Source organism: Orcinus orca, chromosome 13, assembly GCF_937001465.1.
Source record: "Orcinus orca chromosome 13, mOrcOrc1.1, whole genome shotgun sequence".
Taxonomy (NCBI): domain Eukaryota; kingdom Metazoa; phylum Chordata; class Mammalia; order Artiodactyla; family Delphinidae; genus Orcinus; species Orcinus orca.
Genome location: NC_064571.1, coordinates 85442398 through 85464776, shown reverse-complemented (window position 1 = coordinate 85464776; position 22379 = coordinate 85442398). Strand labels below are relative to the sequence as shown.

The 22379-nt window shown below is 42.7% G+C and overlaps 1 protein-coding gene across 1 annotated transcript in view; it reads right to left on the bottom strand.

The window, feature by feature from the left end:
- The window catches only part of MBOAT2 (membrane bound O-acyltransferase domain containing 2), a 117949-nt gene that overhangs the window by 55280 nt on the left and 40290 nt on the right, over positions 1-22379 (bottom strand). The window contains exons 2-3 of the mRNA XM_004274904.4: positions 21754-21899; positions 16589-16666 (exon numbers count right to left, since the gene is read on the bottom strand). Coding sequence (XP_004274952.1) covers positions 16589-16666; positions 21754-21899 — 224 coding nt within the window. The remainder of the gene's footprint in view (positions 1-16588; positions 16667-21753; positions 21900-22379) is intronic.

The following is a 22379-nucleotide window of genomic DNA, read 5'->3' as shown; positions in this document are numbered from 1 at the left end:
TCATTACCCATTACGTCAGCATACTTGATGGCATCCCACAGGTCTCTGAGGTTTGTTTTTCTTCAGTGTTTCTTACATTTGTTCTATAGATGGGCTAACAGCTACTGATCCATCTTTAAGTTCAGTGATTCTTTCTTTGGCCATCACAAATAACTGTGTAGCACATCTAATGAATTTTCATTCTAGTTATTTCCTTTTCAACTTTAGGAGTTTCATTGGTTCTTTTTAATAGTTTCTATTTCTTCATTGATATTCCCTATTTGTTGAGTCATGGTGATCATATCTTCCTTTAATTCTCTGAGCATATTACTAATAGCTGCTTTGAAGTCTTTGGTAAATTCAACATCAGGGTCCATTTAGAGACAGTTTTCAATTGACTGCTTTTTTCCCCTGTTTCTCATAACTTTTTGTTTAAAAAGGGACATGTTGGGCTTCCCTGGTGGTGCAGTGGTTGAGAGTCCGCCTGCCGATGCAGGGGACACGGGTTCGTGCCCCGGTCCGGGAAAATCCCACATGCCGTGGAGCGGCTGGGCCTGTGAGCCATGGCCGATGAGGCTGCGCGTCCAGAGCCTGTGCTCTGCAACGGGAGAGGCCACAACAGTGAGAGGCCCACGTACCGCAAAAAAAAAAAAAAAAGGGACACGTTAAAATAATATAGTAACTGAACTTTGTCTTTCTTCTTGAGCATTGTTGTGCTATTCTGTGTTGACTCTCTCTCACCCGTGGCACACAGCAGCTGACATCTCCACTCAGTTTTTTAAATTCTTGGTTTTATTTTTCAGCCTCACTCGAGGAGTCACCCCTGTCTGTAATCTCAGTGGTCAGCCAAGGGTTGGTCAGGGCTTGTGTTCAAACACCTGCAGCCAGTAAGGCTTCTGCCCTCCGCCGAGGGATCTACGTGTGGGTTTGAGAGCTCATTCTATGGTCCAGCAGTTCTCAAGTCCGCCCCAGCTTTCCCTGTCCCTCAGGCCTTCCCAGACGTCCCCTGGCGTGGATGCAGTCTCCAGTCAGCCAGGGTTGTGCTGAGATTTTCTCTAGTCCCTTTATAGCTCTCTCGCTGCCAGGATCTCTCTGCTGAACGTATGGACCACATCCTCAGGACAGGAGAGCTGAAGGCATTCTCTGTGAACCATTGCATGGGTTTTCCGCCTTCCACTCTAAATCAAGTCAATCAAAGCTGCTGTTTTTGTGGCCATCCCTGCCCCAGGCGAACTACTCTGCCAGGGAATGAAGAATGGAGGTAAGCCCAGGCAAGAACACCACAATTCCCACTGTTCTCACTCAAAGGTCACCTATTTTCTTTTAAATAAATGCATCTCAAATTGTTGTTTACTTTTGGTCAATTTCCAGAGTCTTAAAATGGTTTTGACCAGTTGATCCAGTTTTATCGCTGTTTTGGAGGGAGAAAATTTGCGGACCTTCTCATTCCTCAATAGCTGGAACTTCTGTCAATTAAAATAGGATTTGGTAGGCTAGCATGGAAATATTATTTCTGTGGGGGGTAAATTCAAGTTCTAAAATAGATCCAGAAAATCAGAAACATATCCACACCTAGAAAAGTCCTGGTGGCAAGAAGAGCTTGCCAGCCCTCAATGGGAGAGTCAGCTGAGCTCTGTTACTAGGAAATCGGCTCTGTATTTGTGACTCTAACAGAGGAATTTTAAAACACTTTAAAGAACCAGCTGCTCTACCAGCAAAAGCCAGCCATGCCGTCTTCATAAAGATTCAGAAGCCCCCCTTTTGTTCCCAGTCACTAATGTGCCACTGTCCTCTGTGGGGTCAGTAACCACCTCCCCAGGATCCCCATTTTAGGCTTTTCCCTGGATATAGAGACACCAGGTTCTGGAGTCCAGGGACCAGCACACACTCTTGATTTCTTCCTAGAGACCTGCAGGTAATCTCTGTTCCACAGTAAAACTTCTGTGGCTCGGAAGGCAGGGCCTGCTGGGTTCCCTGCCCTGGCGCTCTGCCCAGGTGCCCTCTCACCTGGAACCAGGAGGTCTCCACAGGTTACAAATACAAATAGAAGTCGTGAGGCACTGTGTTTGTTCTTTTACAAAGCCTTATTCATGAAAAAAAGGAAAGGAGCTTAGCTGTATTCACTACACCAGACACACACAGTGACATGGATACATGAAGCCACTCTATTCTTTCCTGTCCTCACTTTGTTTATGGATGACAGAAATGACCCGAACCGCCTGGCTCCTGTTCAGCTCTTTTAAGAAATCTAACTCTGTTCCCACACCTGGCTCTATAACATAATGAAGTCACTTAATTGTGTTTTATAAAGAAAATTTCCAAAGTTGATTCAGATACACAAATAAAATTGGGTATTGGCTGTTGGTATTAAGCAAGATTATTTTATCGTTCAAAATGCAAAGACTTCTATGGGACTTCCCTGCGGTCCAGTGGTTAGTACTCAGCGCTTCCACTGCCGTGGCTCGGGTCCAATCCCTGGCTGGGGAACTAAGATTCCACAGGCAGCGCGGCATGGCCGGAAAAAAAAAAAAAAAAAAAAAAAGCAAAGACTTCTATAGTTTACATCAAGATTTAAGATCTCTGAATTGTAGCTCAAAATATCATCTGATTAAATAGTCCTTAAGTCAATAAATACACAGAAATGAAAATTTAAAGTTTTTAAAAACATCGAAAACGATGTCTGGCAGACAATGTAATGACAGAATCTTGAACTGAGAAAGATAATTACCCACAAAAATGCATCCAGATTTCAGCCTATTCTAGTTGCTACTAAAACCAGGACCGTGAAAAAAAAGTTTGGAAAAGGCTTCATGTCACCCCTACCACCCCAAGTCAGAGATCCTGGGCCCCTCCCAACTGGAAGGCCAGGAACCTGTCACTCTCTGTTCTTCAGGGCTGCACTGTAACAAAGAAAGGGTCCTGAGCTCCCTCCCCACTTGCATGAAAGGTCACTCATCTTTCTTCTCTTATACTTCGGGGTGAAAAATACTTAGGTGGAAAAGGAGAAAAGGAAAGAGGTGATTCAATTAATTCTGTGAAGATCTTCAAAGCAAGGGCAGCAAGGAAGACGATGAAAGTCCAGCTGTGTGATGTGATCTAATGAAGCGGCTGGAGCTGCAGAGCAACAGCGGACTGGAGGGGTCAGGAGGGAAATAATTACAGCTGACGGGCACCACCACCGACTGCAGGCTGACCACGCCAGGCGTGGTTTTCAGATGTCTAAGCCTCAAAACAACCCAAGAGGAAACTGAAGCAAGGTTGTTCTCAGTGATGGCTAACGTGCAGGAGAAGTAAGGATTTATCCCAATGGCCTGGCTTCGCTGCTCAGCTGCCCGAAGAGGGTGCAAGCAAGGCAGGAGAGAGCTGGGGCTCAAGATGCTCTCTGGGTGTTCATCACTCGGGCCGCAGTGGAGACGGGCAGGACCAGAGAGCCGGCAGCACCATCCTGCAGGGAGGAACGCCTGCAGGCCACTGACTCCCGTCTCCTGCCAGGGACATTTCCCCTCCTCCTTTGTCTCCGTTTCTGTTACTTCTAAACGCCTTACCTTGCATCTTTAAGGACTATCTCCCAAGAAGTATCTTTATCTTCAACTTTTACTTATAAATTTATGTTATCTGCTAAGCGTGAGTGGATAAGGTGAGTAGATATAAAGGTGGCTAAGATTTACACTAACCTTTGAAAAGAATGGGAAGGGGAACTGAAAAGTGTCAATTCAAGTAATTTTCAAGAGAACTGAAGGCTTAAGTGAAGGAATAAATCATGAATCTGTAGCAGCCCAGAACCATCACATGGGTCTCTCTCCAACTCTCTGCTGCCCAAATACGATAGGGATCTGTGTCCACCCCAGACTGGACATCTGCCTGGTGTACAGAGTGACACGGGAGCAAGGGTGGCAGAGACGACGTACAGCAGGAAGGTGAGGTCAGGAGAACACCTGGAACCAGCATCCCCTCTAGCACGGTGTGTACGCTCTCAACCCGTCTCTGTCGTTTCACTGCACCTCCAGGAGCTCGTCCAATCGTGGAGGAAGGGAGTGAGGAAGCTTGGGTACAGAATCTGTGGTCTCAGCTGGCAGATTTCAGAGGCAGAGCGGCAGCAGGCAAAGAAGTAGACGGCAAGGGCACGAACACAAGGAACTGTAAGAGCCCAGATGGTTCCGATGACAGGGCCAGGTTACAAGAGGCATGAGAGAATTCTAGACCAGCTGTCCTCAAGCTTTTTGGCCCCAGGGTCCTCTACACTCTTCAAAATTACTGACAAAACCAAAGAAGCATAACCCACTGAAATAACGGCCACTGATATTCACCATATGAGAACAAAACTGAGAATTTTAAAAATATTTGTTAATTCAAGAATAACGACAATAAACCGACGATGCTAGCTTTTCATGAAACAATGTTTTTAGGAGAAATAAGTATGTTTCCCAAAACCAAAAAAGAAAGAAATTACTGAGAAGGGCAGCACTATATTTATGCTTTTGCAAATCTTTTTAACATCTGACTTAATAAGAAGACAGGTGAATTCGCAAATGTTTCCGCTGCAGTATCACACATCATGTAGCCTCGGGAAAGCCCCACTGTACATGCAGGGGGGAGAGAAAGTGAAAAGAGCAAATCATGTCTAAATATTATTATGAAAACAGGTTTGACTTGACAGCCTCCTAAAAGGATTGCATGGACTCCTGGGGTCTCTGGACCATACTTTGCAAACTGCTAACCTAGAGAAGGGTAGATGACAGCCCTTTGGAGGAACAAACACCAGAGCGGCCAGATAAGCCCCAAGGTTGGGAAAGAAGTCGTGGGGAGGCAAGAGAACTTCCATCTGACATGTTAGCAGGCACAAACCTTAAATCAGATACCAAATTTGGCTAGCACCTTTTGTTTCTGTTTGTCTGGGGGAGGGATGGATGGAGTGGGTCATAAATCAGAATCACTATCCCATTCTTTATCCCAAAGAGGTGAGAATTACTGCTATAGAAAATACTATTCCTGATAAAAGTATGCTCTGTTGGGTGTACCGGGGGCGAGAAAAATGGTTAAGAATCACTGATTAACTTATGGCTCTTAGATTTAACAGGAGTCGTCAAATGAAGCCTAGATAAATTAAGAAACTAACACAAGAATTAGAATTAAGAACTTTAGCTTCCCAATTCAGCATTCACACTAAGAATAATTTATACCACTTGCATACACACCAATTAGCAGTGAGGGAAAACACCCCCAAAATAAAATGGATGGGACACTGAATATTTCCCACGGAAAATGCACACGTTGATAATGTTGGGGAAGAGCCAATTTTAGTGGCTGCATGGGGCTTTTTTTTTTTTTAACATCTTTATTGGAGTATTATTGCTTTACAATGGTGTGTTAGTTTCTGCTTTACAAAAAAGTGAATCAGCTATACATATACATATGTTCCCATATCCCCTCCCTCTTGCACCTCCCTCCCAGCCTCCCTATCTCACCCCTCTAGGTGGTCACAGAGCACCGAGCTGATCTCCCTGTGCTATGCAGCTGCATCCCACTAGCTATCTATTTTACATTTGGTAGTGTATATATGTCCATGTCACTCTCTCACTTCGTCCCAGCTTACCCTTCCCCCTCCCCGTGTCCTCAAGTCCATTCTCTATGTCTGCGCCTTTATTCCTGTCCTGCCCCTAGGTTCTTCAGAACCACTTTTTTTTTTTTTTTTTTTTAGAGTCCATATATATGTGTTAGCATACGGTATTTGTTTTTGTCTTTCTCACTTACTTCACTCTGTATGACCGACTATAAAGCTGAGATACAATTATTACAGTACAGGCAGCTGTAAGGATTGCATGGGAATGCACCTCAGCATTTTACATGTATCTGGCATAGGATTTGTGTTTAATAAACGTCAGCTATTACTGGCAGTTTAGCTATTAAGAGTAACTTATCTGCGGGCTTCCCTGGTGGCGCAGTGGTTGAGAGTCCGTCTGCCGATGCAGAGGACACAGGTTCGTGCCCCGGTCCGGGAAGATCCCACATGCCGCAGAGCGGCTGGGCCCATGAGCCATGGCCGCTGAGCCTGCGCGTCCGGAGCCTGTGCTCCACAATGGGAGAGGCCACAACAGTGAGAGGCCCACGTATCGCAAAAAATAAAAAAATAAGAGTAACTTATTTGCAATTAAAGTTGTCCATTGTCCTTTAGGGGTTTCATCTTATTCATTTCTTAACTTTTATCATTTTCTTCGTTGGATTTTACTTTCAAGTCTTTAAGTCCACTCTCTATACATTTTAAAGCTGTCGTGTCTAAGGAAAAATGCTTTGCATACTATTCTAAATAATAGCTCTAAATTCACTCATGTTTTGAAATGAAACTATGCTCCAACAAAATGAGTTCTAGACAAGATTTTTTAAAACTTTGAAAGGCAAATAGTGCCAAGCCCTTCCTGAAATGTTATCTTCTTCCCAAGGCAAGTCTTGGTAAGGCACATACTCTGTACTACCCCAAGGTTAATTTCCAGGCCAGGAAAAGATGAGCAATCCCATCTCTTTTCTGGGCCTCGCTAAGTTTAAGCCACAGCTCAGTTTTCACTGTGAGAAACAGATGCCCAGGCTCACTTGCTGTAACATCCTTTCACCAAAATGCCCGGCCATTTTTCAGGTCATCAGATATTTCCCCTGTTACTCTTTGTCTCTCTCTCCATAACTACTCTAAATAAGGACTCTGTTTAATAAGCCAGCGGCAGCAGGTGGGACAAGGTCAGTTATCTTTCCCCTACACAAATTAATTTATCAGAAAGAATTTTAAAATTCTCTTTTTAGTCAACTGACATTAAAATAGTATTTTAAAGTACTATTTTTAAAAAATATTTATTTATTTATTTGTTGCTCTTGGGTCTTAGTTGAGGCAGGCGTGCTCCTCAGTTGCAACACGTGGGCTCCTTACGTGTGGCTCGCCAGCTCCTTAGTTGTGGCAGGTGAACTCTTAGTTGCAGCATGCATGTGGGATCTAGTTCCCTGACCAGGAATTGAACCCAGGCCCCCTACACTGGGAGCACAAAGTCTTAACCACTGAGCCACCAGGGAAGTCACTAAAGCACTATTTTATAGTAGTATTTACAACATCATAAATCAACTCTCCTAAAAATTTTTTAAAAGTCTGTATTTATTACGTATTTGAAATAATATCAACCTCAAGCATGGAGCTTGTAAAAATCTGAACAATTTTAAACAGAGGAAGATTATTTAGAGAATAAAATCACTAGTATCCAAATATTTCTCTAAAGGGTAAAGCCTTTTAAAAAGATCCCAACACCACATTCTAGTGAAGACCAAGGAAAAGCCAGTCCCAATACAATGTCTCCATTCTTGCTATTTTTCAGAAAATAAACCAGGCTGTTTATGCTATCTGGTAAGCAGGCGAGAATCTCTTTTTGTTTCTCCAACTTAAAAAAAAAAAACAAAGAAACAAAAAAACTTTAAAAGAATCTCAGTAAATCAATAATCTAACAACAGAAATTAACTTCACAGACTTCCAGGGCTGACCGTTACCGGTTTTGTTACTGGTTCTAGTGACCTCACATATTGGAACTACAGTTTCCTTCTCTGTACAGTGGATAATGACACCCCTACGCGGGACTGTAGGCACAGTTAAATGGAATATTTATACAGAGCACTCAACAAAGTGACTGAACATGGAAGTCACTCCACCATTCAAGCTCCAAAGTCCAAGTCCAAGCACCCTATTAAATCACACTGTTTCTAACACAGTGAAGACAAAACCTGCCCATGTCAAGTCTATAAATGTACCATAACAATACACCACAAGCAGACTCAGCATTCAGCAAGCCCGAATTTTCCAAAACAATTTCCTCATTTCTTACCTAAAAGTAAAAAAAAAAAAAAAAAGAGAGACCATTCATGCAAGCTTTTTCTCACAAAACTTCAACACGGACCACATATTTTAGGTAAATAGCATGGTGTTATGACACATAGATGAATGATTCTGTTCATCATTTTAACAGACGGTTACATGGGTTTTAATTTTTCCTTCAACATCCTATCAAGGATTAGGATCTTTTCATTTTTTTTTTTTTTGCGGTACGCGGGCCTCTCACTGCTGTGGCCGCTCCCGTTGCGGAGCACAGGCTCCGGAAGCGCAGGCTCAGCGGCCATGGCTCACGGGCCCAGCCGCTCCGCGGCATGTGGGATCCTCCCGGACCGGGGCACGAACCCGTGTCCCCTGCATCAGCAGGCGGACTCCCAACCACTGCGCCACCAGGGAAGCCCAAGGATTAGGATCTTGTTGTAAAAGATTAGTTTCCAGAGGTACCCAAGATGAAAAGGTGAGTCCTTGTACTTTGCCAATGAGAAGTACATATTCTTTTTTTTTTTTAACATCTTTATTGGGGTATAATTGCTTTACAATGGTGTGTTAGTTTCTGCTTTATAACAAAGTGAATCAGTTATACATATATATATGTTCCCATATCTCTTCCCTCTTGCGTCTCCCTCCCTCCCACCCTCCCTATCCCACCCCTCCAGGCGGTCACAAAGCACCGAGCCGATATCCCTGTGCCATGCAGCTGCTTCCCACTAGCTATCTACCTTACGTTTGTTAGTATATATATGTCCATGACTCTCTCTCGCCCCATATTCTTATTTTTAATTATTACAACTATCTGGTTATGTTTATTAATATATGAATTGTTATTTTCAAAACAAGAAAGATATGTCATCTAATTGGATAATATCTTCAAAACTCCCTTTTGTTTTTTAATTGATTAATTTGGAGAATGAGCTATCAAACTGGCATTTTAGACAAACCTGACCTGGCAGGGCCCCATTACATGACCCACCTGTGCAAACCTCTTCCTACGCTAACATATTCAGATATAACAGCAACACCCAAAGTAACAGCGTTATTTACCAAGGGACGGGTGCTCGTGTTGTCAGCAACCCCACATTACCGTAATCCTCCTACTTCATATAGAAACCCTTAATCCAAGGAGAAAAAAAGCTTCCCTTCCTGGCTCAAGAATGACTGGATCCTTAACAGAGATCCAGTTTACAACTGGAAACACAACTTAGAATTCAAATACCTCCCAAAGAGATACTATAGTGCCTTAATGGTGTAAAGGAATCTGAATCAGACCCTGTCCCGAGTGCAGGATTTGATGGTATGATGGTATGTCCTAAAGATTCTTCAGGATCCAGCACGGTCTGGACATCCTACTACCTCTCACCAAGTAATGGGTTTTCCTTCCCGTGGGAATTGAGAATATTGAAAAACCTCAGATCCCGAGCACAATATGCCAAAAGGCCACTGCATCCTTTTGGATAAAAGTATCTGCATCTTTGCTCTAAGGAAGCGTAACCAACACATACAAATCCCTGCCTTTGTTCAGGACCCTGTTGGCTCCCATTACCTCTCCTCAATCAATTCAGGGTATTTCTATTTAATGATGCATTCTCCTAATCATAAGGCTTAAAAAAAAAAAAGCTTAATGCTTAGAAGTAATAAAGTGCAGAAGCAAAAAGCTTGGGTACTGGGTACAATCAGACACACCCAGCTCTAATCCCAGATTTACCTCCTACTAACCTGCTTCTGGGGAAACAGATCTACTGCACCCACCTCCAGGGCTGCTGCTAGGATTAGGTGTCAATCCATGTGCTCTGCACAGTGATGGATACGAATAATTACTGAAACAGCAACTGTTGTAAGGATAAGATAATGTAAAAAATCAATTTTAGAATTACTTACGGTTTTCCAGTTGAAATCCAGCTGTTAGCTCAGGATAGCACAGCAATACCCAAAGGGCCTGTACCTTCATTCCAAGCCACTGAAAGGCTGTTTTTTTTTTTTTTTTTTTTTGCGGTACGCGGGCCTCTCCCTGCTGCGGCCTCTCCCGTTGCGGAGCACAGGCTCCGGACGCACAGGCTCAGCGGCCATGGCTCACAGGCCCAGCCGCTCCGCGGCATGTGGGATCTTCCCGGACCGGGGCACGAACCCGTGGCCCCTGCATCGGCAGGCGGACTCTCAACCACTGCGCCACCAGGGAAGCCCGAAAGGCTTTTGAGTATGGTCCACCGAGAGTGGAAAAGAAAAAGTCTAAGAGTCCAGTTTCCTTCCTGCCACATTTTATTCCCTCTCATGGGATTATGGGGTTGTCCTTGGTGAAGTTAATATTCTCCCCACAGAGTTCCTGCCGTGCCACTAACTACTGCTCATTAACTTCATGAGGACAAATCTTCAAGTGACTTGAGGCTTCTGCCCGCCAGACGGCATTTCCGAGATCTTCATTCCTTCCTAGTAGACTTCAAGCAGCTCTTCACGCTATTTCTTTCCAGATATCCATATTGCAGGAGTCTCGGTGGTACTGGCAGATGACAGGTGAAAATGGATCCCTGGCCTACCTGCTCTTCAGGGTCACGGACGACTGAGACAAAAGCACAGCAGCTAAAACTGCCTGGTCCTTCCCTAACTTCACCCCCATGCCCAGGGCCGCTGCTCTACAGCCAGCGTCAGGGGCAGAAAATCAGGTAGGGAGCAGGAAACACCACCGACTGCCACTCAACCCATCAAGCTTGCCATTCGAGGCCTGCCGCACGGATGAATATAATCTGCTCGGAAACACCCAACCAAAAGGAGGTGCAAAAAAAGCCTACAAACGTTCATTCAACGGAACAGAACAGAACAGAGAACCTTTCTTCCTGAGCTTCTGTCATCCACACGCTCAACAATGGTAGCATAAAGTGAGGAAAGCATCCCTGCCGAGGAGTTCATAGTCTGGGAGGAGAAAAAATGAATTACAGCGACTGCGTGAATCCTGACAGCAACCTCTGACGTGACATCGCCAGAGGCAGCAAAACCCAGCGAAACACTCGGTGACCAGGAATGGCCTCTGAAAGCATTTCCCCCAGAATGTGAACCCTCTTCTTGGCAACCGAACCCTGTATGCAGACAAAAGCTTACCTGGGCTCACCTGGGCACCCACATGCTCCTCAGCTGAGTCACCGGTTTAATGCAATTTAGACTCAGAAAGGTAAGGTGACTTGGCTAAGGTCCCAGAGCTAATGAAATGTAGCAGAACCTAAATTCAAACCCATACATATCTGCCCCTATTACTCATCCAGTGAACCACTAAGGCCACCTGGGGGGAAGTCAGAGTTGGAAGCTGATCTTCTCTCATGCCCTAGGCCTGCTGTTCAATTTGATACCAATACAAGAGGATTCTGAGGAACATGGTTTTTAATATTTCCCAATATTTAAAAATATATTTTAGCATAAGTCTATTTAACACCAAACGTCTGTATTCTGTTTCCAACTGTTTCATTCTGCTGAGCACATAGTAAATGGCTGGTGTAGAAACACTTTCTTCTTTTTACTACCTTCCAAGCTGGTCACTCCTTTATGCTTCCTCAGCCCTGAGGGCATCATCTTTTATAACAGTAATCACAGTGTGATCGGTAGTTTGACAGCAAGTGTCTTGCAGAGACGGAGCGTGTCTTTTTATCCATCACTGGGTCCCAGCATCACGTAACAAATACTTGTTGCATGACTGACTGTCTTAACATCTCTAACTCAGCGGTGCCTATCAGAGGGTAAGGACCACATCTCCACTGTCTCCGAGTTTCTGGAAACACTGTGGCACACAAGGTGTTTGTTCAAACTGGTGGGTAGCTGAGCCATGGGACGGTGGGGTTAAAATCACCTTCTTACAGCTTTTATAATATCATCCCATACAAAGCTTGGCAACCCGTTCACAGATGCAGTTTTCCTCTATGTATCTACCTCTTTTTCATGTTTTCTTTAGGTCATTTGTTTTGGTGAAAATTACTTGCCAGGTTATAAAGAAAATACTTCTGCTTAACTTCTCAAGGTTATCAGGCTCAAGGTTAACATGCTTCCCATGTTAATAACTATCCCACATTTCTGCTGTTTATATTTAAACAAGGGCAGTTGCCTTGTGCCGTGTTCCAAAATCTGGGACTGTTTTTTGGAACTCGAAACAAGCTTCCCCATAGAAAAGTTAAAAAACAAAAAACGCAAAAACGCAAAACTAACATGAAGGGCACTTAGGTTCTCACGCCCATCCACAGAAGCCTATTGAGCCCATCAGAACACCACGGGACGCAGCCACGCTGCGCTACCTTCTCCAGGGAAAATGCCTCCCAGCCCCAGCTGGGAGCACCTGAAACACATCGCTATCCTCCTTCCTCTTCTAACCAAGTGAGAAAGGCTCTCCCTCCACCCATTCCCCCATTCCCATCCCTTCTGTCTCTCCCCTACACTCCACTCTCCCTGGGAACAGAGATACAAGCAAAGCCCAGGAGATGCTCAGTTCTGAGAATCAGGGCTGCTACAATGCTTGTTCACAAAATTCTCACGGGGCAGCCCTGAGATGGTGCACAGGGATTTTGAAGGAGGCAGAGACCGTGACCCAGAAGCAAGAGCTCTAGGAGGCTACTTGGAAGGGCTTGCTGTCATGCAGAAGTCAGGTTATCATTCACTCATTCATTCAGCAGACACCTAGTGGGAGCATACAACCTCCAAGGTGGTGTACTACATTCAGAAAACCAAACCGGTAAGACATGACTGCCGTCACTGAATTTGTGGCATATGAAGGCAAAAGACATTATTACTCCCCTAAGCATCTCACTGTAACTGAGGCCATCCTTCCTTGGGTCAAAAATGTGCATCTTCATACTTCACCTAGCGGTACCAATTCCATCTCAGAATTCCTACGAACAGCACATATACTCCCTTTAAGCATCTGAAGACAGCTTCACGTCCCCCTTCAACACCTAGATTTCCTTCCTTCGAGGGCACTGCAGGTTTTCAATGTTCCTTTTAACCCTTCATTCTTATAACTAAACTCAAGAAAACGTGGATGCATCTGAACATCTATAAATTTGCCTAAGTGAGAAAATATACAAAACTCTTGAACCAACTCTCAGAAAGCACGCTACTTTAAGACTGATCCGCCTTCTTGCACCTCCCTTTACAATTTTTTTAATCTTTTTAATAGCTTTATTGAAGTAAAATTTATGTGCCATCAACTCACCTAATTTAAGTGTACAATTCAATGAATTTTAGTGAATTTATACAGGCAGTTTTGCAACCAAAAGCCTGCTGGAATTTTGACAGGCACTGCATTGACTCTATGGATCAACTGTGAGAGAACTGCCGTCTTAACAATACTGAGTCTGCCCATCCATGAATGTGGTGTCTCTCTCCATGCTTTAGGTCTTCTTTCATTTCTGTCAGCAAAGATTTTTATTTTCAGTTTAGTGGTCTTGCATTTCTTTCAATAAATTTATTCCTAAGCATATTATCCTTTTCGATGCTCCTGTGAATGAACTTTTAACAAATTTCACTTTTGGACTATTTCAATACGTAGAAATAAAAAGAATGTTTGTGTATCGCTCTTATATACTGTGATATTACTATTCCCTTTATAATTTTTTGAATAAGATATTTTTCATTATCGTGCTAAGTGTTAAACATCAAGTCCTGAGTCCTGCATTATTTCACTTCCCTTTCAAGCAAGAGCTATGCCAAGAAGGCGAACATTTCAACCAGCTTTTTAGAAACCATCTGCTTCAGAACAATAATCCAAAGTGAATCATTAATAAAGTCCATTATTCCATTTTTTGTGCTATAGCAAGTTTAAAATTACCACTTGGCAAACCTTATTTCATAGTTTTGAAACTAGCAGAAGAGTGTGTGTCCGCCTGCCTCTCTTCTTTCAAATCCCTGTGGCAGGAGTGTGCTTAGGATATGGTCCACCCACTTTTTTGGTGAAGGAAGTCTGATGGAAGCACAGGTCAAGTTCGTTGTTCACATACTGGCTTTGTGCACAACGACAGAACTGAGAAGAGCCGTGACAGAGGCTGTGTGTCCTGCAGAGTCTAAAATACTTGCTATCTGGTCCTTTACAGACAGTTTGCCAACCCTTGCTCTCAGAAACGCTGGTCAAATCTGTGAAAGTTAAATCCTCCCCGGACTAATTAAGGAGAATCAATATCCTAAGATATAGGACCTTCTATCCCTAAATACTCTTTTTCTTCTTGCCTCTAACACTTAAGGTTTTCAATTTTTTTTCCTCAAAAACTTCAAAGCTTATATGAAAATAAGCTTTGAATTCTAGAATAAATTAAATTTTACTGGTAAATTAAAAAGCACTGAATTCTAGAATAAATTAAATTTTAATGGTAAGTTATCTAATTATGGATCAGAATAAAACAGCATACATATAAGTGTGAAATAAAGGGAGCTACAAAAATACAGTTTATATTAAAATATTTTAATTTACAAATGGATTTGTTACAGAGAGTGCAAAAACTACACTATGAACAGCTTACAAAGTATATAAAACAAAGAGATCCAAGAATTTTTAAACTGTTAAATACTCAGGGAGTCCAAATCCTTCACTTAAAAAGATTTAAACCCTTGTTGTTCAAAGAAACATATTACACATACCATGTAAAACTAGACTGAAAGAAATAAACAGAACTGTATTATACATAAACAATAACTTTAGACAACAGAGTAATGCTACAAGCCCCATCCAGTATATTTGAATGAAATTCTGAAGTCTGGACTCATTAAACATTTTAAATTAATGTAAAGGCCTAAGTGAAAAGGGGGGAAAAAGCATGTACGGATAACAAGAAAAAAAACAAAAAGTAAAGTCAAACAGAAAAGCACATAGGTATAAACTGAAATTGAAGGGAGCTAAAAGAGATTAAAATACACACTTTCTAACTTAATTACTCACCTACTCCTTATTGCCAACACTAGCAACTAACATGGCAAACCCATTTATAATAGCCTGCTCCGTGGATGGTGTCAAATTCTAAACACGGGCAACATACATGCAAGTAGCACTTTCCTCCTGATCACTTACTGTAAAAGAGCAACAAAATCAACTGTATCCAACTATGTGTCTCTAAGGCTGCACCTTCCAACAGAATTTTCTATGACCACAGAAATCTTCTCTGTCTGCACTGCCCAGTACAGTAGCCACCAGCCACCTGTGGCTATCGAGCACGTGCCATGTGGCCAGTGTGGCTGGACAACTGAGCTTTAGATGTCAATTAATTTCAATCTACAGGCCACATGTGGCTAAGGGCGCCATACTGGACAGGGTCTGAAGCCTTAAAAGTTAACTTCACGGACTGCCATTGCCTTTCAGAAAAAGAAACAATTTCCTTTGACCAAATATGAATCTACTAGCCTTTCGATTTAAAAGACCTTTGTTTACGCAGCGATACACAAGTTACCTGTTTTCAGTAATCTAACCAGATTTTCCTTCTTTTTCCAGATTCAAAACATACAGCTCCTTTGTTCAGATATTAAAGACAGTATCGCTTTGAACCTGTCATCTGTATGAGATTTTATAAATAGGGTCATGAGGGTATAAAAATTGCTTTTTTTTGATATACCATCAAAATATTTTTTTGATACACCATCAAAATATTTTACTCCTCTTATAAAAATTAAAATCAAAACACCAGGAACCTGGAGTACTGCAGTACAGAAGGGAGGGGGAAATCAACACAGGTGGCACCAGTGGAAATTGAGGGAAGACACTGGGTCAAAACAGAGTGGGTGACCCATGAGTCAAACACGGAAGATGCAAAATAGCATGAGATTTGGAAAAAAGCTAATCGATTAGTTACAAGTCCATCATTCCTTGTACAGAACTCTTGGAGCCACATGTACGTCAGAATTCAGAGACATAGTGCACCACCGATATCACGGAACACCCCCAGCGGGATTGGCCTGCAAGATCTGCGGGGACCCGGCCCCTGGTGTTCAACCAAGTAAGCGCTGCACACGTCTACTTTCCAGTGAACATCTCTGGCCCAGACCTCCACACCAGCTCCCCAGCATCGATGAACTGCCTCACGGACACCCTAAAGTCAACAGGCACTTATTCAGCAAATACCCAGAGTGTTTACTACATATGAAGCACTGTTTTAGGTGACTATATACCTGTTTGAAACGCTTATCCCCTAGACATGCTCCCCACCTCCAGGGTTCTCTACACTCAGAAAACAGTGCTTCCATCTACCTGACTGTTCACACCAGGAACCTGGAGTCCTCCTGATATCCTTTTTCCCATCAATCACTAAATCCTTCCAAATGTACCTTCTAAATCTCCCTCCAATGTGTCAGACTCACTCCAACGCTCCACTGCTGCCACTCCTAGACTAAGCCAGTAGTCCTTACCTGGAGGTGGCTATGCCCCCGAGGGACCTGTGAAAATATCTAGAAACATCCATGGTTGTCACAACTTGGGGAGGAGGTACTACTGGCATCTAGTGGTCGGGGGCCAGGGAAGCCGCTCAACATCCTACAGTGCACAGATCAGTCCCACGCATCCAAGAATGGTCCAGCCTAAACTGTCAACAGCGCTGAGACTGAGAAACCCTGCTCTAAGTAAGCAGAAGAGTGCTGCACACCAAGGGTTTTATTTTTGTATTTATGACAGTTCTTGAAAAAGTGATCACAAGTTACAATAATTTTTAACAATTATTATTAAAAATAATAATTTTAATGTAATAAAATTCTACTTGACCCAATTCTATTATGTTGGAATACGTATTATATGTGAATAAAGTGAACACTTACTTGTGCATGTTCTCCACTCCTATTATGATCATGATGCAGTAGGAAATTCCACTTTGTACAAGAAAATGTAAGGCATACCTGTGAAAAGTAAGAACACTGTTAGAAGAGCCCACGCACAAACATCAAACTGAAATAATTCAGGCTAAAAAGTGCTTATATATAACACACGACACTGCCAGATAAAAAAGAGGGAGCAAACCTCCAAAGCCTAAAATTCTGTGGATACCCCAGAGAGGGAGTCCCATCCCACAAGCCCCACAAGAGCTGGAAAAATAAGACAAAACCCCATAAAGCCACACTTGGGGTCCTAGCGTTCCATGTTTACCAGCTACCTGAAAGCTCTATGGGGTCCTGAGGCTCAAGGTTTACAGCTTTTTCTGTAACTCAGGAACAGGGAGGAAAAGGAGTAAGAAACCTGGATTTCAGAATAGTCCCGACAGAACATCAGCTTTTGGCTTACCCAAACTAACTCCGCCAATACAGCTCTGTATCTGCAGTTATCTTTTCAAGTATAACTTACAAAATAGCAAAAAATACTAAATATTAGAATTCACTTAAAAGCAGGTACACCCTAATTTATTTATTCTGAAAACATGATGGTTCAAGTCAAATAAGCTTCCTTACACAAATGCAGTCAGTCCTTAATGTGCAGTAATCTATCTACAAAACGTTCTCACTGAGATGACCCAGTTTCTTCTAACGTAGAAATCTACCATTAAATGAGAGAACTAACTTATCCATTCATGTCACAAAATTCAGGCAAAACATGACTCAGTTCTCTGGTTTTAAAATCCACCCAAATTATCCCTAAGATTATGCATACATGTGCGCACACACACACAAACACAGAATTTCCATTTTCTTTCCCCTTTGATGGCATGAATAATGTATGAAAAATTTTTCAAATCATTGTATACAATTAAAAGTATCAATAAGTATCTTAAGCTATGATTAAAATTACTTTCTAACCTAATCATCATAGAATAACAGGCGCCTCCAATGTGGAAAAGCTACTTAATTTTTTTTCATTTTCCATAGAAATATTACAAATAAGAAGTAGGCTCCAAGGCAGGCCCATAGAAAAAACTTATTTTACTCATTGTACAAAGAATGTCTGTCAGTCTGTCTACTTGTCTCTTCCTCTGCCTAACACACACACACACACACACACACACACACACACACACACGGAAACAATGTTGGCCTGGAATGCTACTATGTAACCAAAGGACCAGGAGGCAGCAGAAAAACATATTTGTGTATAAACTGAAACAGAAAGAAGCTAAGAAAACATGATTAAAACGCACACTTTTCAAATTAATTACCGGCTCCTATTTATTGCCAGCACTAACGGAGTTCACGTGAAAATGCTGAAGTGGCCTGCTGGACACCTGCAAGGGCTTTATTAATTAGAATAGAACTCATTAACGATAAATGTCTCAAATGAAAAAAGATTCTGAAGACTCTTGGGGAAGTATCTTTCCTTTCCTACTGAATAAATTTCCTTGGAACATGAGGGATATATGACAACTTAGAAGCTAAAAGTTCTACGTTTCAAATAGCAAAGTGGTTCCCTCTATCACTTTGAGACGCCCACTCCCCGGGCATCGCCATTCAGATGACAAGCTTGGCGATCTTCTGGAGTGCAATGTGACACTCTGCCAGTTGTACAAGCCTTTGTTCCTGGGATAATATAAGTCTATCTGTACAGAGTGGACCTGCATTGCCCTCTATTTCACTGGCCTCCACAACGAGCATCAGGTTGCCTGTACACTCAACCATAGCACTGGTGACTTCCTCGTAATTTCCCATCCACAGCTACTCTACTTGCCCTTATTAGAAAAATGAGCATAATAAGTGCACAGTAGCTACCTAGCACTTTTCAGGATTAAAAGATAACACATGAAAAGTGTTGGCTGGGTTATGTGGCACACAGTACGTTTTCAAATATTATTAGGGAGGTAAAAATGCAAGCAAGACGGTATCTTAGAAGTTTATTATAATCCAGCCCTCATCATTTTAGAGTTGAGGAAACAAAGTCCTAGCATATACCCAGTTAGTACCCTAAGTGACATTGAGACTCAAGTTGTTTCCTCCTGGGCAACTGATCCACTGGCTGACTCTTCACAGGGTGAGCTGGAGTGGAAACCCATGGACTGTGTATCACAATCTTTCAAACAAAACAATCCTTTATCCCCAAACTTCAGTTTGTTTTTAGATATCACATTTTACATATGTTGAATTTCAAATCACACAAAAGGCAGGTAAAAAATTTATTTTTAGCAAAAAAAGAGTTTTAAAAAGGTTGAGAAACACCTCTTCGATTGTTCCACTGATCTTTACGAATGTCCATTTTCTGAAAGGCACAGTGCTGGCCACTGGGAATAAAGAGTCAGGGGATACAGTCTCTGTCTTCAGAGACCTTCCAGTCTAGAGAGAAAGACATACTTTAATACTGTATGATAAACTGAGGAAGAGATTGGATAAACATAAACATTTCTAATCTGGACCACCGACTGGACAATGGTACCAACAGACCACAGTCACAATAACGGTCTTGACCCTGAGTAACCCTCCCTGCTCACGAGGAGCTGGCTACTGTGCTGAGCCCCTTTCTGAAGTATTACATCTTTTAGTCATCACAACCATCACTGGTTCCATTTTACAGGTGAGAAAAGTGATGCTAAAGAGGCTGAATAACATGTTTAGTCACACGGCTGCCGCCGAGGCACCCAGAGTGGAACCCAGGTCTGCCTGGATTCAGAGTCTAAGCTCCAGTCTGTTACTCTACACTGCTGTCATATAGCTAAATAAGAAAATAAAAGTATAAAGTAATTCTCAGTTAACAGAAACTTATAAATGATGGTTAAAAAAAAAAAAAGCTGAGGCCAAATACAAGTAGGTAAAATAGCCAATTATATCTAGACAACTCACTAGCATGTCTTCCAAAAGAGAAGTCACAATCAACAGGAAACAGGACTACCTTTGAGCCTAAAAAACAAAGCGCTAAAATGCAAATCAGAAGGATACGCTACTTCCCTACTCATTCCCATTAGCAGAGTTACCTTTCACCCGGCACAGAGGCACAAACAAACTCTCTTCCAAACGAAAGGAATATAAAAATTTTCTCCTCCAAGAAAAGAATAGAGAACTCTATTAAAAAAAAAAAAATAAGTCCGGGGCTTCCCTGGTAGCGCAGTGGTTGAGAGTCCGCCTGCCGATGCAGGGGACACGGGTTCGTGTCCCGGTCCGGGAGGATCCCACATGCCGCGGAGCGGCTGGGCCCGTGGGCCATGGCTGCTGAGCCTGCGTGTCCGGAGCCTGTGCTCTGCGACGGGAGAGGCCACAGCAGTGACAGGCCCGTGTACCACAAAAAAAAAAAAAAAAAAAAAAAATCCTGGCTATCACATATAATTTGAAATACTTAGGACCACCTGACATTAAGGTGGGTTCCTCGGGACACTGTGGTAAAGCATGTGAGAAGCCTTCACAGCAAGAAAGCACCCCGTCGGTAAAGACCTCCCCTCTGGCAGCGCTCCGAGTCACACGGCCCCAGGAAACACAGCTCACATCTCAGTCTTCTACTCTGTGTCCACAGACTGCAACGTGAAGGGTGTCCCGGAGTTGGCCACTCTGGACGGCAAGCCTTCCCTGACCCCTCCTCAAAATATGCTGCCGAAATACACACTGAACACCAAGTATGTACGGGTGAAATGTGTAGACTGGGATCTGCTTGAAAATACTCCAGAAAAATAAGTTGGGGAAAGAATAAAAGAAGAACGGTAGAATTTTAATAATCGTTGAAGCTGGACAATGGATATAGGAGGGCTCATTATATTATTTTCTGTACTTTTGTATTCGAAAGCTCCATAACACAAAGCTAAATACACACACACACACACACACACACACACACACACACACACACACACACACACACACTACCCCCATGACAGGATTCACAAGAAGTTTAAATAGAATCACCTGAGAAACCTAAGAAAACTTTGATGACATAAATTTGATGTTATGAAGGAAGTGGAGAAACCATGCCTAGATCTGATGTAAGAGATCCCACTGAGACCCCAAGGACTCCGCACACACCCACCACTGGCAGGGCCTGTCAGAGGGCAACATGGCAGAGACTGAATAAATTATCTCGGATTTTTCGTGAGTTTCTAGGACACATGTGCAATTGCCAGAGGCAAAAACTAGATTCAGAAATACCAGTACATTTCAACCCTCCCAAGAATCAAAAGAAACCTCCTAGGACAAATGCAGAGGCACTGTCAAAGTCCAACAGTCTGCACCCCACGACAGAAGCTACTGAACCACGGATCAAGTGACCGCATTTCCATCCTCTCAGGGAATTTCCAGGTCCAGCAACGGTCTGCTCAACAGCAGACCTAGAAAGCCTTCTCTGGGACTGTGTAAACATAGCAAATGAGCAAGCGGCATAAGCTCTCACTTAAGAGGGAAAATTCGGGAGAAATCATAGAGCAGAGGGTCCTCCCACTGAGCGTCTCTGCTGTTTCTGGAGACACTGTGCGCTTCTCCTGATTCCCTCTGTCACATACAACCACCGTCACCTGGGACGAACAGGAAGTGACAGTGTTTCTGTACTGCTTCACAGCCCTGACGATTAAGAAGGGAGCTAAGTGAAGGAAACACACATACACACAGCATCTGAAGGGCCATAAATAACAGCTTTCCATGCTAAATAATTCTTCCCCGCCAAAACCAACCAAACAAGAAACCTCTTTTGGCTAATGGCAGAATCTAAAAAATGGTAATAGAGTTCTATCAATGGGCTTTACCAGACTCTTAAAAGCCACTTGCACAGAAAGAAAAAAGCTATTTTAAATGGTTCATTTGTCTTGGCATAAAAGACCTGCAAAACAGGTGAAAGAGCTACTCATGGCAGAATAAAATGTCTTTATATCCTTTTTCTTCATCTGTCCTTTTTCATAAGTTATAAATAATAATAAATTGCCCTCTGAACCCCAACTGAAGAGACAGAGCCCACTCTCCACTCTTTTTTTTGTATTAAAAATAAAAAACTTTTTAGTAACTATAAGAACAAAACTCTACATAATGTATCCTTCTACACACTCAATTCACAAAGACGTCCAAAGTCTTCATTAAATATGATCAAACTAATTACTTACCATCCAAAGCAAAAAAGTGCAAGATAAAGGCCCAAAAGGGTAGCAACGACATGTCTTATAAAAGAGCTAGTTTTGCTTGAATGTAGGTAAGTTCGAAACCAAATGGCGGCTAGCAAGGCAAAGACTTGGCACACTACAAAGTTGACCTGTAAAGAAAAATTAAAATTTCATATTAGCAACACAGACTTGAATTTTTCACTTGATGTTACATTTAAAGTCTCAGGACAAAAACACCAAGGTTACAGAAAATTAAGATCTCCCAGTTTACTAAAGAAACAAAACAAAAAATCGGGGCGTCTTCCCAGAGATGACAGCCTCAAGTTCAAAGTGAAGGGCTGACGCACACCTGGGTGCTACACTTGGCAGGGACGCTGGCACCCAGCGTGGGGAGAGGCCTGGGGGGTGGGGGGGCCCTGGAAGACACAGGGATGCAGACACAGAAATGGAAAGCACGGGGTACCCTGTGGTCTGAGAGAAAGAGAAACTTATTTTAATGACTTGGCGACCCTGTAACTGGTGGAAAAGAAGAGCTCTGAGTCTCTCCAAAACTCCTCTGGGTCGGGATCTGGTGAAGGTCCCCGAGAGTCTGTAGAATGCACCCTCCTCCATTTGGAGCTCCGTACCAT